This window comes from Rattus norvegicus, chromosome 13 (assembly GCF_021556685.1).
Source record: "Rattus norvegicus strain SHRSP/BbbUtx chromosome 13, alternate assembly SHRSP_T2T, whole genome shotgun sequence".
In the NCBI taxonomy this organism is placed as follows: Eukaryota; Metazoa; Chordata; class Mammalia; order Rodentia; family Muridae; genus Rattus; species Rattus norvegicus.
Window position 1 is genome coordinate 45527335 of NC_141546.1, and position 15895 is coordinate 45543229.

Below are 15895 nucleotides of genomic sequence, written 5' to 3' on the forward strand. Positions count from 1 at the left end.
CTCACAGAACACAGTACCCCTCCCAAGTAATTCCTGCTCTTGTAAGCATTAGATCATTCAATGTTGGGTCTTGAATGAAAGAGTAAGATGCATGTATGTGTTCTACGTGTATATTCATGCTCTTTTCTTCTAAGACCAAAAGAGGGAAATGGAACACAAAGGTAAAAACCTAGGCAGTGTCTGTTTCTGCCAGGATAATGATTAACTCTTTTGCTGCTGAATCCAGAAAAACTGGCATTTCTGGACCCATGCCTTTAACCCTAGAGGCCAGCCTGGTCTACAGAGAATGTTCCAGGACAGCCAGGACTACATAGAGAAATTCTGTCTTGAAAAACGAAGGAAGGAAAGAAATAAGGAGAAAATCTCTCTCTCTCTCTCTCTCTCTCTCTCTCTCTCTCTCTCACACACACACACACACACACACACACACACACACACACACTTAGAAAGATGTAATCGGCACAAATCAGTTAACCAGATCCATCCTTTGGTGGTCAGAGTTGGTGGTCAGAATACTACTGTTGTTTGGGGTGGGGAAGTAGGTATTTCAAAACTGTGTTATTATTAGCCTTAACACACTCAAATCAAAAATTTCATTAATACAAGTAACAGACGCCATCTACCCCAAATGCTACAATGTTTGCTGACACCAAAGAGCTGAGACAACTTACATCACCACAAACCACTGAATATAGATGAAGAGATACTGCATAATTGACTTTAAAGATGCCTAAAACATATGGCCTATTTATGTCAAAGACAAAACTTAAACCAGGAGGAGGAGCTCTAAGAAATGCCCAGGACAGGTCTAATCTGACTTCTATCTTTCTCCTGAGACAATAATCAGTTTCTGGACTCTGTGGCAACTCACTTAATGTAAACCATACTTCTTTTGATCCTGCATCCTAAAAAGAAATGGTATTGCATCTTTTCACTATCTAGTTGAGAACTGAAATTCTGAGGGTGGAATGGCTTGTTCAGGATCAAGTAACTCGTCCTACAATACCCTAAAACCTCTCTTCCCATGAATGTATTTCTCAAATGCTTACAGCATGAAAATATGCGCCATAGTTTTATTAATGATGCTCATTTTAAAACAACAGGCTGTTGCTTAGCCTATGCACTGGCTGGGAAAAAAAACCTTTGAAAATATTCCAACTATTCCTCCATCTGTCCACCTATAAGACACATCTTCCCATCAGACCATAATATTTGGGCAAATACCACTTAGCTAGAGCCCACCTCTATGTGTGCATGAACTATCCAGGCACAGGCACTAGTGTTGTCCTAAGGACAGTTTTTATACCCATAAGTAGAAATGTCTCCTACAAGAGATATCTTTAATCTCTTAAATAAGCAAGAACAATAAGCTCTAAAACCTTTAAAAAAAAAAAAAGCCAACCAACAAACAAAAAACTCAGAGATGCTCTAATTTAACTCCTAATTTCACAAATGAGAAAACCAAGACATGGACATGTTACATATGTGCCAAGAATACATTTAGAACATTGTGTTAACTGTTTTGATCTTTTAACTAAGACACTGGGAAATGAGAAAAGTCAACTAAAGATGTATAACATCTCAGAATATCAAAGCGTTTTCAAATGAACTCTTTTGTTGTTGGCAGTGGTGGTATTTTGAGACAGAGCCTCCTGTAGTCCAGTCTGGCCTTCAGCTCACCATGTAGCCAAGGATATCTAACTCCTGATCCTCCTGATCCTCCTGCCTCTATGCTAGGCTTACAGGTACATGCCACATCTCCAGCATCCAAATGAATACTTTAATTTGAGCCTCACAGCAGTATTAAGTCAGCCTGGGCGAGTGCCCTGTTTTCATCACTTACTTACTGTTGTGCTTTAGAGCAAGTCATTTAACCTCATTTTGCTTCACCTGTGAAACTGGGACGATACTAGTTACCTCATAGAGCAATTGGGAAATTCTTAAACTAATATATGTAAAGCTTTCAAAACATCGCTTAGAACTATGAGGCCCTTAATAAATGCTAACCATCTTCATTACTAGCGAAAGCCAGGAACTGTTGTCTATTTTGCAGTTAGGAAAAACAGCTCCAAAATAACTACCTGTAGCCAAGATGCCTCCCAAAGAGCAGCCTCCTTGCGCACACACATACACGCACTCGCGCACACGCGCACGCACACGCGCACACACACACACACACACACACACACACACACACACACACACACACACACACACACACCGAGGAATTATTTTCTAAGCTCCTGCCATGACATGTCTTGACAAGTTTCACCCTTTCTTGGGTCCCTTTGTTTTCTGTGCTCTAGTATCCTGTGGAGTCCTGGCCATCCCAGCTCCCCATGGCTGAGGAAGTCTTCCCCAGGGAGAAGAACATTCAGACCCTACCTTCCATGTCATGACTCTAACACAGGCTGGGCTTTCAGCAGCACGGATAATGCCAACTTCCACAAGGCCTTCTGAGTTACCTACCTACCAATTAATGCATCTAAAGCAAAACAGATTGGTCGGGGAGAGACTCTGCCTTCTACCAACAGATGGTATCCTTAAAAAAAAAAAAAAAAAGAAAAGAAAAGAAATCGGCACACATCCTCGCTGTTTTCCTTCCTCAGGAATATATATTTCAATTTTAAGGCCATCCATTCACAATGCACAAATAAGGTCAAGGCTACTAAATCCAAATGACTTGAAAACTAAGGAAGAGAGCTTTCCTGTTTGTCCCTTGGACTTTTCCTCTGCGTGTGCTACAGACCATGCAGCTGTTTCTAGCCAGGTAACGGCTCTTGCAAAAGCCATGCTTTGAAACAGAATCCTGACAATTCTTTCTGTAAGTTAATGCTCTTAACTCCTTGTCAAGACAAGACCAAAATTTACTCAAATTGGAATTTTTCAATATCTGTTTAAAATGTTTAAGTAAGTCCTGGGTAAGTACAGAATGTATTTTGCTTCAACTACAAAAAGGTTTAACTTTTTTTTTTTTTGAACTCTTGAGAATATCACACTAGGTGTGTGTATATATATATATATATATATATATATATATATATATATATATATATATATATTCTTGTACAGACAGTGGCTCACATCCATAATCCCAGCACTCGGGAGATGGAGAAAATAAGTATTACTACAAGTTCTGGGTCAGCCTGGGCTACATAGTGAATTCCAAGGCTACAAAGCAAGACACTGTTAATAATAATAAAATAGTAATAATAATCTTTTCTATTTTTCTTTCCCCACCCCCACAAAGTAGGATATATGATTGAAGAAATCTGAACAGCTCAAATAGTTCTAGGAAATTAGATTCAAAAGAGGATAAGGGTGTGTGTATAACAAATAAGAATCAATTCTCACTTGCAGGGGAGCTCCATCATGCTGGACCATTGGTACTTGTCCTTAGGAAATGACAATATTCGCAATGTTTAATCTATGTCAATTTCAAGTAACATTAGAGAAGGGAGTGGGCTTTTTCTGCAACAGAGAGGAAAAATGCAGAAGTGTGGTGACATGGGATTCTGTCACATCCAACCTCAACTCAGACAAGAGTTCAGTTTAGTCTAGCCTTTAATGGCTGAGTCATCTCTCCAGCCCTCATTTGTAGATCTGTTAAAGTGCTTAGCAAGTGCTAGAAGCTGTACACATGCAAACAAAGTGGGCATCATATGCAGAGACACGGAAAGGCTTCCCGGAGGTGACTGTATCTAAGCTGAGCTTTAAAGGATAGATGAACTTACCGAGGAAGGAACTTACCGGGGTTCTCTAGGAGAGAACCGAACATGGACAACGCATGCCTTAGCATGATAGTACGGAAACTAGAGACCGTTCAGTTCTGCAGCAGTATGAAATGTGACGAGGATAAATGGGAAGTAATGACTGTAAACAACCTTACATGCCATGACCCAAGCAGAATAATGAGTGCTTGTTTGTTCCTAATGGCTTCAGTGATTTATCAAGGTCAAACTTAAAAATTATTTGTAAAAGAAAGTATATTTCTAGATCATCCTTTTACTCATTCATCATCGTAGTCAATAAATATTCACTAAAATCCACCATTTAGGCTATAATCATATTCTAGACATCTTTCCTATGTGAAAGAACTCATGAAAAGAGCTTCTTATTGAGCATTTAATAATTGTCATACATTGAGTTAATGTTTTTATAGTACACTTGCAATAACAAGAAGGTAAGTCTTCACTACATATCACAACAGAAGATGCTTGGAACAGAACTTCAGTAATGAGCAAAAAGGTGATATAAGACTCCATCACCTATATTCTTTGCATTATATAAGACAACATTGAGACATTCCTACAAGCCGTTAGGGTAGCAGACACCCATAATGCCTACACAAAAGAAGCTAAGGCAAGAGAATCATAAGTAAGTCTGAGGCCAACCAGAAGACCCTACATCTCAAAAGGCAAAGAGGGCAGAGGAGATAGCTCAGCAGTTACAGCTTGTCTTATAAGCAAAAGGACCAGAGTTCAGGTTCCCAGAACACATGTAAGTTCTGGATGTGTGTAACTGTATCTTTGAAAGACAGGAGATCCAAGAAGCTAGCCTGCTAGTGAGACCAGTTATATCAGCAACCTATGGGTTTAAGAGACCCTACCTAAAGAAAATAAAGCAGAAGACCAATCAGGAAGATTCTTATTATCGACACACTATCACATGCACCCATTCATGCACAAACACATATATAAACATCACACACACACAAAGAAAAGACAGTAACTCCTAGCAGAAGACAAAAATACAAATGTTCAAAACATAAGGCAATACAACATTAATCTCCTGGGAGATCTACTGAGAAGTACTATGTGGATGAAATAGCAGAGTCTTTCTGGTTATTATGACCACAGAAGGCATCTCAGAATAGATGAGACTAGAAGGATGGGATTTCAGTAGATGTGGGGTGGAAGAGAGGAACATGTCTGAGAGCACTCAGAACTCAGACACTGGTGAGGTGACAACCAAAGTACTAATGCCTGCTTACAGGGGGACAAAAGATACACAGAGGGCAGACTCTGGGTAAGTCACCAAATGAATTACACCTCAGTTGTCATTAACTAAATGTGATGGCAGTAATGCATTCCTTGTGTAAGGATAATAAAATACAAAGTTTCTGGGATAATGCCAAGTGCACAGTAATCCCAAACAACATTGTAGCTAGCAGTGCATATGTTAAAGGAACAACAAGCAGTCCAGACAGGTCTCCAATTTTTTGAAAGCCCAAAAGGACAGCATGGCTGGAACAGTAGGTATAACCAGATAGAAGAGAGTTCATGTCTACCTAAGAGAGCTGGTCTCTATTCAGCAGGCAATGGGTAATCAGCCATTAGGGGGAAAGTCATACCCATAGCCTTCAGAGAGACTCTCCCATGGGAGTCCCTCCCCTTGGCACCTGGCTCACTTATGACCCCTTCTATAGAGGTGTAATGCCCTAGGGGCTGGTGCTAGTAAGGCCTGTAGGAAAATAGATATTGTCATCTGTCAGCTCCTAATAAGGCCAAGACCTTCCTTTCTTCTCTCTCTGTTGCACACTCTCTCCTAAAAATAAAGTAATGGCTGAGATAAAATTATTAACCCAACCCCCTAGAGACAGTTCACTTTTTGCTCTTTATCATTAAGGTTAAACCAATTTTCTAGGAACCAGCTTCAGTAACTTGCAGCATTATTAATTATTTTTTAAAACTTGGTAATTAATTCCTAGCTTTTACCTCTTTGTCTTATCTTACCTTGTATCTGTTTTCCCATGAATGGTTATTATGGTTCTCATTTTTTTATATTATATTATGAAAAACATAAGAGTATATTATGCTAACTAACATCTGGTTATATTCACTATCTTAGCACTAATAGTTCCATAAATATATAAATTACATATTTTTAAAAATTTTCAATGACAAGATTTTCTTGTAGCTTCGGCTGGCCTCAAGCTGGCTATGCATGCAGCCAAGGATAACCTTGAACTTCCTGATCCTCCTGCCTCTACCTCCCAGAGTGCTAGGATTACAGGGCTGCACACTACCATACCCAGGTTAATGTAGTGTCCGTTGGAGATCAAATCCACATTTTTAATGCATATGAGGCAAGCATTCCATCTATTCTGCAACTAAACTACATCCTCAGCCCTAAACTGTATGTTTTAAATATGTACAGCTTATTAAATGTTTTTTAAAAACAAAAACAAGCCAGCAATGGTGACATATACCTGTAATCCCAGCGGTGATCAGAAGACAGATGACGGAAGAGCACTGCAAGTCTGAGGCTAGCCTTGGGTACACTGAAAGTTCAAGATCAGCCTGGGCTATCTAAAAAGACCCAGTCTCTAAACAAACAAAACAATTCAGCAAATTGTTTAAAACATAGAAAATGTATTAAGATAACTACTAAAAAGTACAAAATTTTTACTATTGGGCTGGTTCAGTGGTTAAGAGTCCTGAGTTCAATTCCCAGCAACCACATGGTGGCTCACAACTGTCTATAATGGGATCCGATGCCTTCTTCTGGTGTGTCTGAAGACAGCTACAGTGTACTCATATACATAAAAAAAGAATAGAAAAAGCTGCTAAGCAAAATTCTTATTGTTAATAAAATGCAATGCTTATATTAAGAACATAGCTATATATTCATAATATAAGTGCATATATTAAAACTGTAACTAAAAGTTATTGAGATAGTGTTTATATAAATATAGATGTGCAAGCTTATAAAATATTGGTATAGAACATGTTTGTTTGTTTGTTTGTTTGTTTGTTTTTTTCCCGGAGCTGGGGACCGAACCCAGGGCCTTGTGCTTGCTAGGCAAGAGCTCTACCACTGAGCTAAATCCCCAACCCCTTAGAACATGTTTTAAGAGAGGGAATCTTAGGGGCTAGAGAGATGGCTCAGCTGCTTTTCCATAGAGCTCGGATTTGATACCCAGTATCTACAAGATGGCTCATAACCTTCTATGATTATAGTTCCAGGGAACTATAATCTCTTCTTGCCACTGAAGGTGCCAGGCACACACATGACACAAAGATATACATGCATGCAAAACATTCATACATACAAAAAATATTAAATTTTAAAAATCGAGTAAGAAAACACCTATATTCATAGCAGCATTATTCCAATAGGAATAATAATAGACAGAAAATAGGGGGGTGGGTGCCTGGAGCAAGAGATGGAGAGTGAAGGGTTACTATTTGGTTGGTACAGAGCTTCTAGTCTGCAAAAATGAAAAAGAGTTGTATGAATAGATAATGGTTGTAAAACAATGTCAATATAGTTAACACTTAAGATTGGTTAATATAAAGAAACATATGCATTTAAACAGTTTAAAACAGTTTTTATACATTGTCATCAAAAGTATTTGTCTATAGTATTTAAGGCTCTCCTTATTTATTTTCAAACTAAGTGTCTTCAAAAGTAACTTTCTGAGATTCCCCATTGAAGCTTACAGTTTTCTTGAGTTTTATTACTAGAAATCATACACCGACTGTTTTTCCTTTCAGCATGATGCAGTATTTTCCTAATGTAGCCATCAGAAGTCTAGGATGTGGGGTAGACGTGACTCCCCTAAAGAAAGGCTTTCTTGCAAAAGGGGAGCTCTCCAGGGACCACACTGGGCAGACAGTAGGATCTGAAAAGTCAGCATCTGGGAGCTAACTGATGCTGAAAATCTACCAAGCCAGGTCACAGTCTATAAACATCACAAGGGCTCATCTTTGGCTTTCAGCCTGAGTGGTATAAAAATCAATGAGAACGCAAAGGGCTTCTCACAAGGAAATTTCTGTCCTATCCTTCTGTGGCTCAGGTAAGGAGCATTCCTAAGCAGCTCCCATTCGCTGCTGTTTTGCATAGTCACAGGGTACAACCTAGCCTAGCTCCTAGCAGTCCTTTAGTGGCCTACAACTCTGGGTGCCTGGATTTTCCCAAAGAGCTTCATTTTCTTTTAGGAGTCCACATTATTGCTGAGTCTCTATGTTCCCTAAACGAGGGAGGGGCACTCATCTCCCAGGAAGATGAGAGCATCTGCTTGAGGACTCCAAAGAGATGTTTTACTGCAGCTTTTCACAAACTGATTAGATGTAAAGTTCCCTTGGGGAGTAAGGGTGTGGAGGTTGGGAGGAAAGACACTTCAGGGAAAAGACCTTTGTTGGCATAAGCTAAGAACTTCTCAGCCCTCCCCTGAGAACAAGCCTGTTTAATACCCCCAATTGGCATTCCCAAGCATGAGTGCACACACAATATGGCTAGAGTTGAAATCTCATCTCCAGTTCCCAAAGGGTACCAAAAGAGTTAAACTGTTCCAGGAAATTGATTTGTTCTTTTCCTATCAAAATGCTCCAGATGCAAATTATAAAGATTTCATTTCTCTCTGGCTGTAGTAGTATACACTGTAATCCCAGCATTTGGGAGGCTAAGGTAGGAGAGCCACTGTGAGTTAGTTCATCCAATCTGGGTAATATATAGTAAGACCCAGTCTAAGCAGATCTCTGAGTTTGAGGCATATTGAGAGTTCCAGAACTACCTAGAGACACTCTATCTCAAGAAAACAAAGAACAACAAAAGACCCTGTCTCAAAACATAAAAATGATAATAATTTTACTTCTTAGTTCTGTGGTACACGAAGTTGAAGGAACAGAAGGGGATGTGGAAGAGAACCCTAACAGCTAATTAAGGAAGGACTTAGAGGTGTAGAGGTATTGTGGGCAGTAATATGAATCCACCAAGTCCCACCCAGACAACCATCTCTACTCCATGGCCCACTCTTCACTATCCAGTACCTGAGTGCCAGCAAAGATGCTACCAGGCTAGAGGTCAGACGAACCAGTGTCTAATCATGGCTCTCATCAAGGCTGTCAAGAATTTCCAGTATGTATAAGCACTTTATAATTTTTTTTAAAAGCTATGCAAGAAAACTAAGAATATTAGTACTTTTGGGTTAGACACTGAAAGACATGAACTTTTCTAAGGAATCCAAACACCCACAAGCAGAAACAATGGTGGTTTTTACAAAGCCACATATCAGACTGACTAAGGGAACATTGCTCCTGCCCCTTAAAACCACACTGAGGTAAGACTGCTGCTAAAACCTCAGAAATTCTTCAGAGCACATGCAAGCAGGTGCTTTTAAGGAATAATAACAGGAGAGAACAAAAGAATAGAAGAGAGTCCAAAGTCTACTGAAAGTCTACTTGACTCAAACAATTCTGACTAAAAAGCAGAGATACATTCAATATTTTCAGACAGTTTACCTATTCATACATAAGAGGAAATTAATGTTCAAAGAGTGTGGGAGATTTTTAGTGATGATGGGTTTGTTTTGTTTTATTTTATTTATTTGTTTGTGTGTTTGTTTTGCATGTGGTTTGTTTTGTTTCTGAAACAGGATCTCACTTTACTTCAGGCCGGCCTTAAACTTTCAGCAGTTCTCCTGCCTCAGCCTCTCAAGTGCCAGGATTACAGGCATGAGTCACCATGACTGGCCAAAGGATTTAAATGACAGGCACATGACACATTGTGTTACTCCTCAACAAACTTCAACTAGAACTGTTTCATTCCTACTCTGGTTTCCTATCATTTAACAGCTGGCGCTAAGAGGGTGAACATTCAAGGCAGCCTGACTAATTGTCAAGTAGACTATACAGTCATTGAGTCATAGGAGCCAGATACGGAGCTACAAGAAATCTACAGACGAGCTAGCTCCTTTACTCCTCCCAGGAATAGGAAATGCACACTATTTCAGAAACTCAGACATGTACATAGAACAAAGGTTTACACCTGGATTCTCTGCCTTCAACACCCTTACTTTTAACAGCCACACCAAATCAATTGCTGTTTAACATTTTTTCTTAAAAAAAAAAAAAAAATCTTAGCAGCACCAGGAGTTACTGCCACAGAATGCATAGAACTCAGAAACTCTACTAGGAGAGGGTAGGAGCTCACACCTGTATTCCCAGACTCACAAGGCTAACTCAGGAAGACTCAGAAATTCAAGGTCAACCTGAGTTACAGAGTGAATCCCAAACTACCATGGTTTACACATTGAGGCCCTGTCTCTAAGAAGCAAAACAAATAAACAAACAAACAAAACATATTTTTTTGAAAAGCTGGAATTCTTAATTCTCACAGAGGTGAGGTAGCAAACTACAGTACCAACCCCAACCCAAGGCCCTTTGAACTATAGTCTTCCACCATGGCTATGGTTCTAGAAATGTAAGCTCCAGCAGGGTCTGGCATTTCTGTCTTCTTGACTGAGATAGAAAGGCCTAGAACACATACTAAGCACTCAACAGTTAATAAATAAAACAGGGCTGGAGAGATGGCTCAGAGGTTAAGAGCACTGACTGCTCTTCCAGAGGTCCTGAGTTCAAGTCCCGGCAACCACATGGTGACTCACAATCCTCTTCTGGTGTGTCTGAAGACAGCTACAGTATACTTACATATAATAAATAAATAAATCTTTAAAAATAAATAGATAAATAAAACAAGGAAGTAGAGCTACCACTTTTGATTGTGTGACCTTGAAAGGGTTTTTTTTTTTTTACCTTCTCATGCCTCAGTTTCCTCAGATAACAATACTTCCTGGGGAGATGTGACAATTACACAGACCACTCATTGGGATTCAATAGAGCATGATAAGCACCCAAAGTAAACTGTCACCACATCGCTGCTATACATCACTGTTATAGATCATACACGTTTGCCCTAAGAATTGTTTTCACCACGATCAGGTGCTATTTTCAATTGCGAAGATACAGAAGTCCGTAAACCTACTCCTCCCTTCAGATCTGCTGCCACCTGGCTGTGTGACCTTGAACAAACCTCTTCAGTTCTCTACATCCTCCTCAGCAGTAAACTGAGGGACTAAACCAAATCAATCCCAGAAACGTTCATGGGCACCTCCTTGATTGAGAACTCAGGGTCAGCCACCTACCAAATTCTACACTCCTGAATAGAGTCAATGGAAAAATATTCACACACACACACACACACACACACACACACACACACACACACACAAAGGTGTCTAGCCTGTGGCAGGATTGAAGAGAAACTCCAAATAGCTAACTGCATTACATCATCTCAATGAGCAATATTTGTAAATACATAAAGTATCTAATTTTTGAGACCCTCATAAGAAACCTGTTATCAATTTTTTAAAAATCATCAAATTCTGATACCTGTTAATCACCAACATATAAAAATCACTTTTCATCTTAGTCAAATGTGTGCTTATGGAGAACACCTGGGAAAGTCAAAGTTATTAACACTCCCTATGGCAACAGTTAAGAATTGGATTTTTTTTTTTTAATGATATATCTGGCTAAAACCATAGGGAGTGCATTACAAGAGCAAAATGTGCTGGACAGGATATAGAGGCCAGTGGCCATTGTTTACAAAACAGGCTGAAAATAATGACAAGAGCCCAAGACCTCAGCTATAACTCAAAACCACACCTCTCTCAATTCCAATCCAGCAGAAGCTCTCATCATTCAACTACCCCATCCTTGTAATAAAACTGACCAATATTTGTAGTCAAGTGGATTGAAGGTCCCTTAGGACACTCCTGCATTGACTAAATTGATAATATATATTTTTTTAAATCCTGAAGACACAATGATGACTTCAAACTGCCTTTCAACCTTCCAAGAGATAAAAGGGACTATGCATTTCACACTCTACCTCTAACCCACATCCAAGGCAGTCATTAGAGGGGAGGCATGGCCTTTCCCAAGTCCTCTAAGATAGGAAAAGGTCTCCTTGCATTGGTGCAGGGAATGGAGTAGGGGCCCCTCCCTCTCTACTCTGAAACAAAGGAAAAACCCAGAGCTCCAACCATGTGGTGAAACATTCAAGGCCACCCACCTCTCCCAGTTCCCAGCTAAGGTCTCAATGAACTGGAGCCACTTGGCTCCTCCCAGTGACTGGTCAGAAAGGGGCAGTGCCTTGCACAAACACAGGCTAGGGCTCCTTCCCAGGCATGATAGCTCTTAAGGGAAATGCTGGAGAAGGAAAGCCATGTGGGTATAGGTTTTGATTTGAGAAGCCCATTTAAGCAGTGGACTACTCGAGGAAACAAGGCTTGGTCTCCCCAGGTCTACATTCTGCCTTACCCCTTCGCAGTTTTGCTCAAAGGAAACGGACCTAAAAGCATGTATTCTGGAGCAGGGGGTGACAACACAGAAGGGTTAAACAATTATGTCTTCCTATTTTCCAGTTTCAGCACCAGTCTGAAACCCTAACAGCCTAACTCTGTAAGGTTTGGGTGAGGGTAGAAACCAGTTTGGATGGTCTTATTCTTTCTGGTCTTCGATCTTTGATTGTATGCAGGGTGGTCATGGGTCAGGCAAGTACAAGGTACACCCAATATGGCTAGGGACTTCCTGAATCCAGTGTCTTGGCAAATTTCAAGCTTTAACACAGTACACCAGAAAAACCCCACCTCTCCCAGGTCTCTCCAAACGTTATATCCTTCTCAAGGTTGTCTTGCCATCTGGACTTCTCTTCAACCTTTGAAATAAATGTCCAAACACCTGTCAGATCTCAGCTGTCCTTCAAGGAAGCTTGACTCAAGACACCCAAAGGCAAATCGCAGCTTTTTTTCTCTCTCCCCGGAGATCCTCCTTGCCCCTCCCCCACCCTTTGGGAAAGAACTGCCAAATTACTGGCCAGCTCCACAAAGATATTCCTGAAACCCATTTCCAGTGTCTGTGGCCCCTGACACTGCTGATCATTCCAAGGCTCTGATCCACCCATGAAACCACCTCTGGGGTCAACTTGCCACCTGCTCCACCCAAGAAACACGCCCTGAAAATTGGGGTGGAAACGCATGCTTCACCAGTCTGCAGAACATCAGCTTTATGCTAATTTTCAAAATCCTTACCTTTGACCTGAGTATCATACTCTGCGATGATCTCCTTATCCTTTTTGAATTTGGCTGGAGACGTCATGTTTCCCTTTTTTCTTCCAAATCCGAATTGTGAATTGATAGATCCACGGGAAAAATCCAACCACTAATATCAATTCCTCCAAGGCCACTTCTCCCGGGGGCAGAGAAATGCCCCGCGGTGGTATCCAGAGCTCCGGGAGAACACGAGAGGCGGGATGGGCAGCCGGCTACCGCACACACATGCAGGCTGTGGGCGCTGAGGCCGGGGGTGGGGAAGCGGGGGGCGGCGGCGGCTGGCTTATGTACTAAAGCCCTAACCACAGCCGCAGCATTAACCAGGAGAACTGCAGAGCCCGGAGGCTGGCCTGGGGTCTGACATCAACGACACAGGCGGGGAGTGGAAGTCCTTCCGCACAACATGGTGTAGGGGATGCGGGGGTGTGGACGCGCCCAGCTGTGTCCCTTGGAGGGAGTGGGTTTGTCTTGGGGTGCCAGGGGAGGGCTAGGCGTTCTTCGCGGTTTTTTGTTTTGTTTTGTTTTTGTTTTTTGGTGTGGTACCAGCTCAAAGATGCTGCAAATCAAATCCCAAAAGGGTGCCGCTGCAGCGCAGAGTGGATCGGAAGTCCTTTGCTCCGGTTCACAGGGCTGTAAATGCAAGAAAAGGGGGGAGGGGGCGATCAGTCCTAGGGCAGATCCTAATCGCAACAGGGGTGGGGTCGGGGATGACACTCCAAGTCCAGCTTTGGCCCATTCATCTTGGCCTACCAACGCCCGCTCTATCAGAAGACCCGGCGTGGCGTTGTAGGGAGGAAAAAGGCTCCCTCCAGATTTTGCTTCAAGGCAGAAAGAGAACACTTCGGAGCAGCCGGCAGCGCGTGCTCCGGGCGGAGACTGCGGCGGGAAAGCAGAGATGCGGGTGGGGACTGCGGCACCTCGGCGCTTTCCCAGCCCAGCTAGCCCAAGAGGGGTCCTCCTGCCTAGCCTGAGACACGGCCCCTGACCCCCGGCTGGGGCACCTCCCAGACATCTACAAGATCAATACCAGAGGGGACAAACCAGACGGGCACAACTTTTCTTCTCCTGCCGCCCCTCCTCCCAGTTGTTTTGTTTTTGGTAACTACCTTCTCCTGGCAGCAAAAAGGGGGGTGAGGGGGGAACGCTGCAGGAAGGGCCCGCTCCGCACGGGACATCCAGGAAAACAATGTGGTCGGCAGAAGCAGGAAACGGGCTAGAGGCGAGGGTCTAAACCGGGAAAACCCGGAGATGGGAGGCAGCAGGCAACAGTCGCCTCCCCCAAGCCAGGTATGAGGGTGACTCTAAATGATACCCCCAGTATTTTTTGTCCCCCAAGCCCAGGGATCACAAATACCGCACCCAATCCCAGTCGGGTGAGAGGCATCAGTGATAGTCGCTCCAGGAGGCGCGAGAGGCGACCGCAGGAAGGCTGAGGGAAGAGCTCCAGTGCTACCGCGGGCCCCTGCCTCCTAGGCCGCCCTGTCCCCGCCGGCGCACAGGCGGCTCCCGGCAGTGTCGCCTACTCCGGGCGGCTGGAGGAAGGGCCGCGCGCAGGAAGAGCGAGCAGAGGCCGCGCGGTGCGGGAGGACAGGAAGCGGGAGGCGGGCGTGAGGTGGGGTCCTGAGGCGGGAGAGAGCCCGGGCCAGCTCGAGCCGCCCAGGCTTGGACGACCAGAGAGGGCGCAGGGAGGACGGCTTTGGGGGCGAGGCAGTGAGAGAAACCGCGGTGGACTGCAACGTGAAGTGCAGGATGTTGGCAACTTTGGGGACCCGCATGAGGTTTGGATATCAGAGTGGGTGGAGAGCCCTGGGAGACAGACTGGAGAGCTGGACAGAGAAAGCGCCCTGCAAGCCGTGAGGAACACCCCATCTTTCCGGGTCCTCGGCTGGCAGCCAAGGCTAGGAGACCAGGGACGAGGCCAGCGGACCGTTACGGCGAGGCCCCTTAGGTGGACCCGACCAGCCGTGTGCAAAGGGGCTGCGGGAGGGCGGTGTCGCCGCGTGAGGACAGTCCTCGGCAGTGCAGGGATGGGCGGAGAGATGAGCAGTCCTGAGAAGTATTATGGGCTGCACTGGGGGATTTGGAGGGCCGAGGAGGGCGGTGTGAGGACCGCGGGCGGCGGCACCGCTAAGGCGGCGCCGAGGGCAGCAGCATCCGCAACGCGTCCACCCGCCCAGTCCCGGTTTGTTCAGTCAGAGCAGCAGCCGGGCATACGGGGGAAGAAGGAGAGAAGGAGCCTTTACCTGGCTCTGCCGCGACGGGTCCCAGGCCCAAGGTTCCGCTTCCCACTTAGCGCTCTCCTCCCCGCCACCCTCTTCTACGCAGTTCGGCCCCCCAGTTCCCTAAGGAGACTCCGCCAACTCCGCAAGACCCCGCCGGGAAGCAGAGCCCACCCCTTTGCCAATCACCGCCCGCCTTCTATCGACTGACGGGGCCTCCAGCCAATAATAATAACTGATCCATAGACGCCAGGAATAGAGGCGGGGCTGACGAAACTTAGAGGTGTGGCGAACACTAGCTGCCTAGGCTCAGTCCCAGAGTGAGCTACTCCCCGGCCTGTGAAAGCCTAAAGTAGAACTGATGGGCGGGATAAAATGGAAGCGACAACCAAACACAAACTCGCAAGAGAAGACAGGACCAATCGGGACGGTAAAGGGAGGAGAGAAGTTCAGCCAATAAGCAGTAGAGACTGGCCTGGACAGTAAGCACATCTACCAATAAGAAACTCGGGGTGTGTCTTCCAAGTTCACAGGGGGAAGAAGGGTTTAATCCAAGCAGATGCTGGCCAATAAGCTTAGAGGCCGAGCTAATCTTAACCAATCAGAGAGCCCATCTGACATCGGCACCGTTACTGGGGCGCGGCCTCTGAGCTCACGTCAGGAAAAGGCCCTTGGCCTTCCAATGTGGGACTTGGTCGAATTCTAGTCCTCCCAATCCCTGCTCGGCGCAGACAATTCAAACTGACAGCGGGTTAGAAAAGCAGAGAAAGCGGAAGAA

The 15895-nt window shown here is 44.1% G+C and overlaps 1 protein-coding gene across 11 annotated transcripts in view; it reads right to left on the reverse strand.

Annotated features, from left to right (window-relative positions):
• Srgap2 (SLIT-ROBO Rho GTPase activating protein 2) overlaps positions 1-15289 on the reverse strand; it is a 223258-nt gene extending 207969 nt beyond the window's left edge. For 5 of the 11 annotated variants that reach the window (XR_015635271.1, XM_087581157.1, XM_087581162.1 and 2 more), the window contains exons 1-2: positions 15142-15242; positions 12878-13528 (exon numbers count right to left, since the gene is read on the reverse strand). Coding sequence is in view for 10 of the 11 variants with exons in the window: in XM_087581157.1 (XP_087437283.1) it covers positions 12878-12944 (67 nt within the window). In the remaining variant the exon portion in view is untranslated. 11 annotated transcript variants of the gene reach the window in all.
• Positions 15290-15895: the final 606 nt, after the last annotated feature.